Genomic DNA, 13,504 nt, shown 5'->3' on the forward strand with positions numbered 1-13,504 from the left:
CATATTCAGTGTGTCCGTGGGAGGAAAGCAGCCTCTTCTTCATGTACGTCTGTGGGAGATGAAGGGCGGTTCAGATTCAACCTATTCAGCCCTGTGAGTAAACCTAAAGGCCTGGTTTCCTTCAGGGTGTTTGCTGATCTACTTCCTGTTCTGACTGTGTGGAAGCACCTTTTAAAAACAGGAATCAGAGTCTTTGTCTTTGTGGAGCCGTGCTGTGGATCAGGCTGCAGGGGCGGAGTCTGTCCACTGGGTGGTGCTGCTGTGAAGGGGTCATTTCTTCTTAACATCCTGACTTGCATATCTTTCATATATTAACTAAAGCTCCTTTTAGCTTTCCGCTGATGATGGAGGACAGGTGTAAAGCTCTACTTTCATCATTCCTCTTTAACATAAAATGTATGTTTCCATCCCATGAGTGATCTGGATTTAGTCCAGATGTGGAGCTCTCCCCCCTCTCATCCTCCAAATAACAGCAACCATTATCCAGATACACCCATTTCCCAGTTTCATAGGAGTTAATTTTTATTGATTACAGCATCTTCTCCACGAGGAGGTTCAAACCGAGATGAAAACATTTGTACATCCCAAAGACAAAGAGAAGTCAAAGACAAACAGTAAATAGAAACAATCTAAGAGTCAGTAAAACCAGTCTGAACACCATCATAATATATGATACCAAACCTCCAGAACCGCTGCAGCTCTCTGCAGCACAGAGGCACAGCTGTGTCTAAAGCTACCAACGTCCCGATCCAACTGTCCTCATCCTCACCTTCATCGTTTATATGATTTCTGTCCGGAGGGCTCAGCAGACCGACCGGGCCGAATGGGACCGACGTCATTAAGAGTTCAGTAAAAAACTCTGCAAAGGTGCAAATTTAACTGACGCATTGAGTGTTTTCCTCGTTGATTTCTGGGTCAGAACGTCTTTGTTTGGCCTGATCAGCTCAGACTTGATGATTTAAAACCCTCAGGCCCTTTCAGGCTTTTCAATTTTATCTTTTGCTCTCATTTTGGCAGTTATTGTGCTGCGATGATGATATTTGGCAAACATGTTCATTTTTTAATGAGTTTTGGAATTCCAGCAACAACACTGTATTGACAAACTTTTACACCGTGTAGCCGAAAAACTCTTCATCTTCTCCTAAGAGGCCTTTCAGGACACACTGACTATCATTAAAACCACTTGTTTTCATTCTACTGCCACTGCAATACAGAAATGTGAAATCCCGCTAATTCCTCTGTAACCTGTCATTCAGAGGCTAAAAAATTGAAAAAAAAACAAAAAAACAAACTCAAATCCACCAGATGGCACCATCTACCCATGTTTGCAGAGAGGCATTGTGGGAGATAATGACCTGGTTTGAACTAACAGGATACAACAGTGACTGTAGGAGAGTGGAATAAATTTGTTACCATTTTTAATGAGCCCCTCTGGTTAAACACTGGCCCCTCCCTGGCCCGTCCTTGGCCCCTCCAGTAAAATTTGTCTCGAACCGCCGCTGGCGCTGGCTGAACCTGAAAATCTGGGAGTCTGTTCAGTGCGAACTTTGTTGCTATTTTGTTTGTTTTTATCATTTATTTTTCATCTATTTTCCAGGTTTGAAATCAAGTTCATTTGAGGGTTTAAAATGTTAATCAAATAACTGAGATGTAATATTTGTGTTTCATGTTTTTATGATTTATGATCCAGTGACCTAAAAGGCCTTAAGATGGTTAATCTATTGTATTTTTTGAAATTGTACAAAATGTAATAATGTATCAAAACCAGTGTTGTTGCTGATCATTGACATATCACTGACTGATAATCCACGCACAAAAAAATCCACTTGGCATTCATCAAATAGAAAATAATTAATTTTTCGTGTAACAAACAAGTGGCACTACGAAGCAACTGGCATTTAGAGGGTTAACATTCTGAAAACTAATTCACATTTGTTGCACATGATGAGGACTGGAGTTAATGACAAAAAAAGAAGAAAAGTTTTGTTTTAGGGTCCTGAGGGAAACACACATCAGCTGAACATTTCTTAAATATTGTACCAGGTGTGAGCTCAGCCGGTTAAAGTCTCTGTAACACCTGACCCTTCTGGTACCTGGGGATGATCTATTCAGGCTTCTGTAGTTTTTCCAGGCTCGTCTCTGAGCCGCGAGGTCAGCGTGCGCCTCCTGGTGGTCAGCTGGTGACTATGCGCTCTGCACAGCACTCTGTGGACTCGATGACTCTGCAACAACAGCAGCAGCACCAGCACAATGAAATAAAACAATGAACCATTTTAAACACCTGTCAGGTGTCAGAAAGTCCTTACGAATTAACACTTTGCATCTTGTTTGTTTACTCAGTGCACAGTCACTCACACAGGACAAGACAGGAAGGTCTTCAGTTCAGCCTGATCTGAAGATCTCCTGATTACAGGATTCATAATACTTGAGCAAATAAAGTCGCATGAGATCGTTGAGGAGGTTGATTTTAATTGTCCGGTGAGAAATCATTTCTGATTTCTGATTCTGATTCTTCAGCCTCATTATATTCAGACTTTATCACTCTGTCGTGTCGTTACCTGTGGGCAGCGCGGCTGTTGTTATCCGGCTTTCCTCCAGCGTCAAAAAGCAGCCGTTCTTCTGTCCTGTTTCGACGTCGCAGGTCAGCACCACGATGGGACCCCTCCCCGCCTTCAGGTGGACCTGGATGCTGTCCTGCATCAAGAAGACACAGCCTGAGTGAGCGTGACGGTGTTTTTATTCTGTGTATCTCCTGAATGTATCAGCTACAGGTGTCACATATTCTAAACTCCTAGAAATCAAGTGTTACATGATCACTGTAGGATTCCTGTTTATCTTCACAAAAACTGAATCACGGATGACTCAGATAAAGTACTTCACTTCTTCTCCTGAATTTATTAGTTCACCTCTTTGGGTGCAGGAACCTCCAGTTTGGTTTCCTCCGGAGCTTTGACAACGATCACCGTCTGCTCCTGGAAGGTCCTGAGCCGGCTGATGTCCTCATGGGTCACGTAGGCCAGCGTGCACGAAAAGGTTAAGGAAAACCTGCAACATTTTCTTTATGATTAGCAGATATTGTCGTTTTAAAGGTCAACGTGTGTAAACAGATAAGAGGATATGCAGCGTTTTCCACGTTGTCGGTCATGTCGAAGAGCTGCTGAGCGCAGCTTTTGACGAGGGTGTCCAGCGATTCCTCCACCAGCTTCAGGTTCTCCAGCTCTCCTTGCAGCTTCTGCTGGTTCTTCCACAGAAAGCTGGAGATCTGACATGTTCCTCTGGACAGAAGACAGTCAGACAGCAGCTTTAAAGCTCAGAGGCAACTTACAAGAATGCTTCACTTCAGCTAAGTTTGTTCTCCACCTTTGAAATTATAGATCTTAACTCAACATCCTCTGACTCATGTGAAGGTCGTCCACTGATGGAAGAGATGTGGTTGAAAAAAGCTAAAGTCATGCCTGATTCAAGATACCGTCTCTCTGTTTTTACATGCTTTATCCCATTTACTACACGTCACACACATATACTAACATTTCACAGAAGACTGATTGTCATGGAAATAAACTGGAACCAGTGGCTTTCCTGGAGGCAGGAGATCAGTCGATAACTGCTGATCCAATCCTTTTTCAGCAGCTGAAATCAGCAAATGGCCTCCACTTTTCTTTGATAAAATTACTTAAAGTGTATAAATGAGCTCACGAAGCACGAAAATATAAAAGCAACAATGCACCGTGAATAATAACACTGCCTGAAAACTCCCTCTGCCATCATATCTTTTCATCCGCTCACTCACATCCACTTGAACCTGTTGACCGTCTGCTTCTTGATGAGGTTGATGCCTTCCAGGACGTTGGTGATGTCATAGACCCGCCGCCTGCGGGTGTTCAGGCTCGTGGTCACGTGCCGGACGTCCAGCGAGCCGTCCGGAGAGTTCAGCATCAGCTCCAGGAAATGCTGTGTCAGCGTTCCCAAGGACACGTCTGGACACAACACAGAGTTACAGTCTGAAAAACACCTCCATCTTTAGACTTTAAGAGGAATGTTTACATCCGTGTTGTTTCTAAAAACAGGAATAAACCACATGTTTCTACACTAAAACTTCAAGCATGTCTAAGAATATATCTTACTGTTGAAAGATTTGGTTTTTATGGTCATAATCATCAAGATTTTAATACCACGCAGAGTCTGCATACAGTCCAACATATTTGCTGCTAGTTCACATTAAAAGCTTTAAACTGGCCAAACAACAATTAAACTGCAAAGGCTGCATGTAACCAGCTCTTGTTTGTACAAACTGTTCTAACAGGGAAACTCCTGACAAATGATTCAGGTAGCTGGCAGAAGCACGCACCCTGTCTGGAGACTCTCTTGGTCTGGATTGTCTCTTTCCTTTGCTGCAGGCCGACGCTGGAAAGAAACAGACATCCCAACATCTTACTCAAGGTATGTTTGTCATTTCTGTCAAGCTCATGTAAAATACACAGCACGCCAACATGAGCAGGAACCACTTCAGTGTCTCATGAAAACACCTGCTGCCAAACGGAAGCAAGGAAACACAACTAAAGAACAAAGAAATCAACCAAAGCTCATGTTAACTGATAAAAGTGGGTGCAAAAATTCAACCCAACCTGCAGTCTGTTAACGTGTAAGAAGAAAACCAGAAGCAGAGAGGTTTTTTTACCCAGTCGTCTCGGCCCCTAAAGTCTCCGCGACACCTGGATCCTGGAATTCAGAGAGAGGAAACAGAGCAGGTTAAAGCTGCTCTGATGACATCAAATAAGCTTAATAAAGGAAATTGTGAGTTTAAAAAATCGAATCACTGGATACAGACGAGTTGCCAAACTCAGACATTCTTTTGACAAAAAGGTTTTACACTCATTATTTCTTTATGTTTGCAGCGTAAAGAGTCTGTGCATCACTTTGGGTAGCGTCCTTTTGACCCTTATTAAAAACATTAATCACTCCTAACTATGACAAAAAGCCTCAGCTTCAGCAGGACTGGACTGCATGTTCCTCTTTCTTCATGCTGCACACTGTATGAGTCAGAGTACTGTACACAGCAGATGTCTGTTCAAGAAAATCTAACGACAGAGTAAGGCTCTCCTGACCTGCTGTGGTGGATCCACTGCTGGAGGTTCTGGTGCAGAAGGCTCCGTTTTAGTAGGAACGTCATGTCCGCATTCATCAGCTTCATCATCACAATCGCCGCCACCGGTGGCCCACTGGTCCTCTTCCTCAGACGATTCGGCTCCCCAGGGGCTAATCATGCCCAGGGACCCATCCAGGCAAGGGGGCATGATGGGAATGGCGTCACTGTTGACCCCATTGGTGGAGATGTCCTCCGGCAGGAAGTGGTCTTCACAGATTAAATGCTGCTCTGTCGAGTCCTGCTTGTCCGTCTCCCTCAGCGCCGCCAGCCATACCTGAACGAAGTCAACAGTGTTACCAGTGTTACTACTGTAGTCTTTTTCACCACTAAACATTAACAGGTATTTACTGGTTTCTCTGATTTCTGATTCCAGTAACAAAGACAAGACAACGCATTGAAGTCAAAATCGAGGTTTTGACTTTCTCCCCAGTGTTTAAAAATTGCGGCAGTCATGTTTTTCTACTGCCCGCAGCCACAATTCATGAATTTACAGCCTTTATGAATATCCCAGATTTACATTATAATATGGACTCTTCTCAGGCGCCTAATAAACACAATTCAAAACTGCCGACACCTCTTTCTGAGGCCATTCTGCATAATAAAAATGATCTTACTTTTGATAATTTCAGCACAATTTGCTGCTAATACTCACACGCGTACGTAAGACTTTAAATGCACGACCTTTGCTAGCAAAAAGTATGTTTTCGTTGTGGCATTGGTACTGTTACTTGAATAGAAGCAAATCTATATATATTGAAAAACAGTTATTAGTAATTTAAAGTTTTGGTCAGCTAATGCTCCAAAACATGCCAATAACGTGTTAAGTTATTGGGCAGGTTAGCTAGCTAACACAGTATGATAGCATTACGTTAGCCGGTAGGAAAATGGCTAAAGGAAAAACAAGGAATCCCTTTATTCAAGTAACTTAACACAACCCAGATAACCGTACATTTACTTCGGTTAGATTCACATGTCGGTACCTTGACGCGTGCTGGGTCTTGCGGGAAGTTGAAGAACCTCTTCGGTGGTCGGTTGAAGAGCCCTCGGTTAACGTTAACGTTGACCACGCGGTTCGGACACCCAGAGACGACACACTTCACCATTGCAACCGTCACTCCTCCACCCAAACCGAACCAAGCCGGGCTAGCGGCTCATCCGAGACCCGTTTGTAGCTGCTGGATTCAGAAACAACTGCACCAACTACAACAACGCTCCGGTTTGTTTATGTCGTCTTCCAGTCGTTTCTCAGACCGGAAGAGGTGTGTTTTTGACCCGGAAATACAATAATGGAGGGAAAGTTAGCAGAGCGCTCGTGGCGCCAGTTTTGTGCCCTCTACCGCCCACATTATGCTTTGAGGGTGTATTGTTTGTTTGTTTTTATGTAATACTTTCACATATTCAGAAATGTAAATGTTAATCTACTGATTTACTTCTACTACTTACAACGCGGACAATCTAAACATTGTCCGTATTTGTTTTTGTCAATAAAGCTTGGCATGAGAATAACATGACAAATGTAGAAGACACTAAAACATTAATTTAAAACTCCTTTGCCTTCATAATTATTGAAGAAAAAGATCCTGTAGCGCTGGCATCACAGCACAGTATGATAATTTGACCAAAATCTGTGTTAAAATATCATGTTTACAGTATATTACCACCAATATTGAGGATTTTGGTCAGAAATATGGTGATAACACCCAGGCATGTGTACAATGACACCTTATTTAACATGCAGCACGTTTTAAGCTTCACTAAAACTCTAGTGTGATCCTCTAAATAGATCTTATCCCTAACTACTAGTCTTTGTTAACTTCACTGATCATCAGCTTTCAATTCAAAACAAGAGCAGGTCATAAGCAGTGTTGCAACACAAGATTTATTCAGAGCAAGAGATGCCAACACCAGCATGATAAAAATTGTACAAACTTCACAAGTCAAATTAAAATCTCACGTAGCAACTCGTGACCTTAAACATACAGCAAAAATACCAACAAAACCCATGCCATGTGGTAAGAAAAATGTTGTTGAAAGTTTGCGAGTAACAGAGAAAAAGGGGTAAAAGGAGAGAGAATGAACGTTGTATAAAAACCCCTTATCAATGCACTGCGGAAAAGAAACTAACATTTTCATAAAATGATGATTTCACAAATATTCATATGGATTTCTTTTGCATTCTAGCATGTCACATGTTAGTGTTGAGATTCTCTATGTAAATAGTTACAGTTTAGCTTTTACATCTGATATTACAATATCTAGTCTATTGACTGTCTTTAAGTGGCAGAATTGTGCTTTAACTCCCATTTCCTTTGTTATCAGTAAGAATAACTGACTAAATAAAAAGTACAAGCTGTCAGTCTATCTAATGCAGTAGTTTACTGGCAGGAAGCTGCAGACACAAAGCTTTGGACAGAGATGTGAAGGCAGGGAATGAGGCTTTGCAGCAAAAGTCCAAAGAAGGAACATCTTTAAAGGAAAACTCCCCCTGTTAGCACTTTGTCCTTCCTGTGGGAAACTGGACTGACAGCACAGAAATGTGTCAGTCGTCTAAAAAACACCAAACCGCAGGTAAACATTACGCTTTAGGGGTCAGCCCCTCAGAAACCAATGAAATGCGTGATTTGGTTTAAGTTATCCATGATTAACTCGTCATATATTTAAAGGGTCAGTTCACCCAAATGACGAAACTAAACGTTTTCCCAGCTGATGGTATCTAGTCATGCAGGTAGTTTGTGATTTCTGCCTCCACCCAAACACAATTTAGTTTGTTGCTGTTGGGGAGAAAATCGACAGCAGGTCTCTTTCCAGGATGGTGTGTGTTACTCTGGATTCGGCACATGGTTACTATGACGACTATGGATGCACCGATTTGACACAGCAGATCAATGTGAGGGCTGATAATGACCCTGTTAAGTGGATTGGGTCTTGGCCAGATGTGGCTGATCTACATTAAATACAGTTTTTTCATTAATTTTACTCCAAGAATTCAGCATTTATCCAGAGGAGTGATGCCACGATCACAGACGAGTAGACACTTTGTTTAACTAATTAGCATCATGTGCTATTTAATTGAGAACAAAAACATTTTATCCTTTCCTCTGCTGAAAGGCATTCTGGGAAAAGTAGGAAATCAGGCAGGTTGATCAAATTGGTGTCTTTTAGCTCTTGAACTCCGGCTACATCCAGAGAAACCCAGTCTCATTATATATCAACTCTTTTTGCATCACAATCTTGCAAAACTGTCTTTCCTCAACCACAGCAAGAAGTCCCATTTCAAAAATGTCTTGTAAAGATATCCTCAGTGTTCTTCAACTCAGAATCACAGGATGCTCCTGGATAATATCCGTTTAATTTTTCATTTTTAAGAAATCACATCTTCCCCCGTCAGTTCGGTGGGCAGATGGCTTTAAATTCTTCTACACCCATGAGCCATCAGGCACTCACTGCTATGTAGAAGAAGCCAGATGGGACTAAAGCACAGAGCCAAAGTTGCCTAATTCATCCAAAATTGACCCAGAATCCGAAAGTGAATCAATTCAAGCTGCAGTTTCTTAAAAAGCATAATCGTTAGCTTTCACTCATTGTTTTAAGACTTTCAAGCTCTCTGATTGGATGCGTCTCTCTTCTTCTGAAAATATCTTTTGTACTGATTATTCAAAGTGCTATTTCAAGAAAATCATGGATGCCAGAGGCCGGATGAAGCTCGCTCCAAGAGAAACAGGTCTCATGTTACACACTGCAGCAATGCATTCATGTTTCATCGTTTCCAATAGGAACAGGATGTTTCAGGTGGTTGAAAATGGAGCATTTCTGACACTTAAGAAACCCCCAAAAGGTAAAGTTTCCAACAAGGGGGCTGCCCATTGTTCCAATGGCCCATTATTCCGAAATCCCACTTGTCTGAAAAATGTCCCACCGGACCGAAAGCCCATTTGTCCGACAGCCTGTTATCCCGAAAAACAAAAGCCCGCCATTGTTCTGAAAATACTCTCTCTCTGGAGTTTTCTGCCCTTAATATCTTAGTGATACGTCGTTTGGTGGACGGAACAATGGCACAAAACCTCAGACAGAAGCTTATCGGCGTGGTTCAGCCTTCTGCTTTTGCCATAATTTGATGTTAAAGATACTGGAGTGGAGCAGGTTAACAATGCACGGGGACCAGAGGGGGAGTTTCCTTTAAATAATAAATCAACTCACTGAAATTTGTTCCAGGTTGCTCTCAAACAGGAATCACCAGCACAAAGTCTTGTCGAAGTCACAGTTTCCACAAACTCGCTGTACAGTTTTTGCTTCATTTACCACGTGATAATACTTTGACATACTCCAATAAAGTGCATGCATGATCGACGGTGTTCAAAAAAACATACTCCATCAGTACTGTGATTTCAGACTGAATGTCATCGTAAGGCCGATTCAGATCAAATACTCAGTCTGCAAGTTCAGTGCACAGACATCGCGTTACGACTGCTGGCGCTAGTTTTCATTCATCTTTTCAAGAACAATCAAAGATAATAAAAAAGTGCTGCTTGGTCATCATGTCGTCTGGCATCATGTCCCATTGTGGCTCAGACAATAAGATGCATGATTGGAAAGAAGTTTTCTACAGGACGAGTGCAATATACAATGACGGATGGGGACGTTTGACCCTGTAAGTCCAGTGGAGCCGTCAGCCTTCAGAAAGGAAAATCATATCTACAAATCCTTTCGCCTGCCAGGTGCCTCTTAATCGACAATAAAAACATCAAAACATGGAAACAAAGGTGTCCCTGTGCAAAGTCGAACATGACAGAACCAAAGTCCTTTCACCCGCGTCAGATTCCCAAAACATGATTGTAGTAAAAGGTTTATACAAAACGCAATACATTTATAGTTAGTAAAAAGATCTATCAGCTCTTTGCTAGTTTTATTCATAAGAAATTGCATATACCCAAACAATTTTTTCATATAGATTGCATCCCATATCTAAACAAACGATTTAATATTACCATACCAATATTGCTGACACGTTGTCCTATTAGCTAGTCAAGGTTGAGGATTAAAAGAAATTCAGAATGGCAGATTGTCTCCTACGTTTTCTGTAGCCATTGGTCTTTCCGCTTCGCTCTTCGCGCCAACAAAGAAAAGCGACAGACAGTTTGAAACGAAACAACTCCGAAGGGGGATGATGGGATCTGCACCAGTAAGTTTCCGTGTCATGATGTTTGAACTCTTCTTGCTTATAGCATTGGTTCTTCTCCTAATTTTAGCTAAAGATTTACAGTAATATCAGTGTCCGCGTGGTCCACTTTCAAACATTACAAAAATGAATGAGTTTACATCCATTAAACAGCCTCCAGCGTTACAGCTCGTGAGAAAAGCCTCTCAGAAATGATTGCTCTTCACCATCGCCGCTCAGCTCCCCATTAAACCCGTGACGCCCAGTTTTTTCATGTATGTAAATCGCATTGAAATAAAAAAAATGATTCAAGCTTACGATAAATAAATACATACATATACACTAGAATGTGCATACATTAGCAGCTATAAACAGTACATCACATTATATTAGATCATATGAAAATGTACAAAACATGAATGTTTTCTGAAACGTTGGTAATCGTTTTTCAAAGCAAGGCAACGACAATCAAAATAAAAAAAAAGAGATATCCATGGAGTTGAGAGCATAACAGCAGAAGGAATAAAAGAACTATGATAGATTACAGCAGCAAAAAACAACCAATCCCTCTCTTTTTGACCTTTTTTTGTTGTTGTTGTTGTTGTTGTTTTTGCTTTGCATTTGTTATTTCGGCCTCGGTCAGGGTTAGACCTGGATACCCTGAACGGCCTGTTTGATGTTCTCCAGCAGCGCCTTGTTCTCCGGGCTCTGGTACTGGTCCTGGTGAGTGTACATGTCTGTCAGTGTACTCACATAAGTGTCAAAGTTCTGTTCATTCATTGGCTCCTGTGAGGGGAAAGAAACCCACGAAGAAACAGACAATCAGAGCGATTAGAGGAAGTGTGTGTGTTTGTAGACAATCACTATGTTTTCTATGGGAAAGGTTTGGAAGACAGGCGGGCAGCAAGGGAGGAAGGGAACACTACCAGGAAAGCATGGCTCGGTTACACAAACTCACTTAGACACTGCTGTTCTATCACATGTCATGAGTCATATCTACACTTCAGCCTGTGAAGGTCTACGCAATCAAGTCCAAACCATGCAAAATCAGGAAAGGGATGGTTAGCTTGTGGATAGATGGAAGGTTAATGTTTAGCATATGGAGACAAAATCAGGATGTTAAAAACCAATGGGAGGTTAATGGGCAGATGAACGAGACACGACTGGTAATTCAGCTGATCTTAGCCGACTGGGAGTCTTGATCGTTTCAGTGTTTCTCAGAGACAGAGCAGCTTTGGCTTCAAAAACAATCTCATGGGTTCAGTTCGACCTCAGTTGGCGAAGGAAGCTAGCTTTAGTGGTTTAGTGGTGATTTCTGCTCGTTTGGTTGCGTACAGCTAGTTTTGGCGTACCTCAGGGCTCAAGTTTGTGTGTCTGTGTGTTTTCTCAGCCTGTAGAAATGTTAGAATTGGGTGTAAAAAAAAGAGCATTGCCACTGAATGCAGAATTATTGAATCTCAAAGTTCTTGTGTATTATACTAATATAAAAGTAATCATCTAATCATTTTCCAGTGGGATGTAGGTGTTTTAATAACGTCTAATCACTCATCTCAATCAAGTCTAATAGTCAGGGTGTTTTTTAACCTGGTGAGAGAGAGTCTGTATGCAGATAATTGTCTTATGAGAGAATTCCTGGATGGGAATCATCATCATCATCACTTCTGTCTTTGGAACAAATGAAACTTTATTACATTGCATTCACGGTTAAATCTGCATTTTTCTTATTTAATCCGAACTGGACTTGTTTTACTTTCTGTGTTAGATATCAGGTTTTCACTCTCATGTGCCTGTGCTATGACTTTTTTGACACTCAATGTTGCACTGGAATCACTGGATCCACCAACTGCAGTTTAACTCAACCAGTCAGATTATTTCTGATTCCAGAGCAGCTCTTCCTCCATCTTTGTGGATCTAAAACTATGATTAGTATCGCTGTGACTTCAGCTACGGCATCATATTTCCTGTTGATTGCTAAACAAATCCCTCATTTGTATCATAAAGTCAGAATTTCATGTCTCATATGTATGTGTGTGTTTTATTAATTATAATTAGGCAGAGATAACAAACCAGGGGTCACAGGCACTCTGAAACGTGACTCCTTAGTTTCAAAGACAGTTTTAGCTTCTCAAATATGATTGATGTTTTCTGCCTTTTGGGAAAAAGAAGTGATCAGAGGTATCAAACCACATCAGATGGTTCTTCTTCTGGAAATTCGCCACAGGTAGGTTAGCTACCGTTACCGCCATTGATTTAATGACTGAGTTGCACTGCAGCATAATGGAGAGTTGTGATGTGCGGACGCCACAGTGGGCTAAAGGAGTTATAGGAAAGGGGAGGATGACAGTGCAGAAGAGAAGGATAATTGGATAAAGGATAAATGGATCTCTTACTCTGGGAGGCATCTGTAAACAGCAGTTATGCTTTACTGGGGCCTCTTTCTGTGGCAGCGGTCTCTACAGGAGAGGGTGTACAGAGAAGTCTATTAGCCCGCTAGACACACGGCGGCGGTCACAAGGCTTCATAAGCTACACCGAGGAAAAACACACAATGTCCGCCTGAGCAAGTCATTTCCCCTCCGGCCCTGTTCACACTGCACGTGAAAGTTCCCAATTCTGGTAGTTTACTCAGAAATTTCTCAGTGTTATCGTGCCTGAAATAACAACAAGATGATGGAAAGAGTAACAGACATGGCCACTCCTTTAATTCAGCTCTAACTGGAAATGCACTGTGCTGAAATAAAAACAGATGTGACATCGTTTGATGTTTTTTGCTCCGCAGATCAGAGTCTTTAGTTCACTACAGCAGTCCGGCCTCACACCAAAGCATGTAATAGACCCGCCAAGCCACTAGAGGACAGTGTGTCAGTGTCACGCCTAGCCTCGCCGAGGTGTGAACATACACATGTGTATGAAGGCGTCATACCAGCAGGGGGCGACAATGACAAGTGAAGGGCAAAGGTAGGATAAAGGGCGAAACACGTGACTGACAGCAGAACAGGGTTCAGTTCCTGCGACCTTCGCCTCAAATGTTTCTGAGCATGCTTTCTTTTATCACTGCTCTCTTGAACCCTGAATGAGAGTGTGCTCTTTTCATGCCTTGGCGAGACAAAACAAGACATTGACTCAGTGGACCGACGAGCCTATTGCACGCTTTGGTTGGATACCAGGAAGGCTGAACAACCCCGATTGTAAAACAGTTGGGAC

General features: G+C 42.0%; 2 protein-coding genes across 11 annotated transcripts in view; both read right to left on the reverse strand.

The window, feature by feature from the left end:
- Positions 1-483: 483 nt before the first annotated feature.
- On the reverse strand, positions 484-6,431 carry e2f6 (E2F transcription factor 6). The gene is made up of 9 exons (XM_076756760.1): positions 6,127-6,431; positions 5,106-5,420; positions 4,679-4,719; positions 4,349-4,404; positions 3,791-3,977; positions 3,120-3,275; positions 2,907-3,021; positions 2,559-2,694; positions 484-2,222 (listed from the first exon to the last, which is right to left on the reverse strand). Exons 1-9 carry the CDS (start codon positions 6,247-6,249, stop codon positions 2,185-2,187), a joined length of 1,167 nt encoding a protein of 388 aa, XP_076612875.1. The 5' UTR covers positions 6,250-6,431; the 3' UTR covers positions 484-2,184.
- A 575-nt stretch (positions 6,432-7,006) lies between these two features.
- Positions 7,007-13,504, reverse strand: part of myt1la (myelin transcription factor 1-like, a) — a 62,631-nt gene continuing 56,133 nt past the window's right edge. For 6 of the 10 annotated variants that reach the window (XM_076757055.1, XM_076757052.1, XM_076757053.1 and 3 more), the window contains 2 exons: positions 12,692-12,754; positions 7,007-11,087 (listed from right to left, as the gene is read on the reverse strand). In XM_076757055.1, the coding sequence (XP_076613170.1) occupies positions 10,947-11,087; positions 12,692-12,754 (204 nt within the window). In that variant the 3' untranslated portion in view covers positions 7,007-10,946. The remainder of the gene's footprint in view (positions 11,088-12,691; positions 12,755-13,504) is intronic. The other 4 variants (XM_076757057.1, XM_076757059.1, XM_076757056.1 and 1 more) reach the window with 1 other exon arrangement.

Source organism: Chaetodon auriga, chromosome 18, assembly GCF_051107435.1.
Source record: "Chaetodon auriga isolate fChaAug3 chromosome 18, fChaAug3.hap1, whole genome shotgun sequence".
Lineage (NCBI taxonomy): Eukaryota > Metazoa > Chordata > Actinopteri > Chaetodontiformes > Chaetodontidae > Chaetodon > Chaetodon auriga.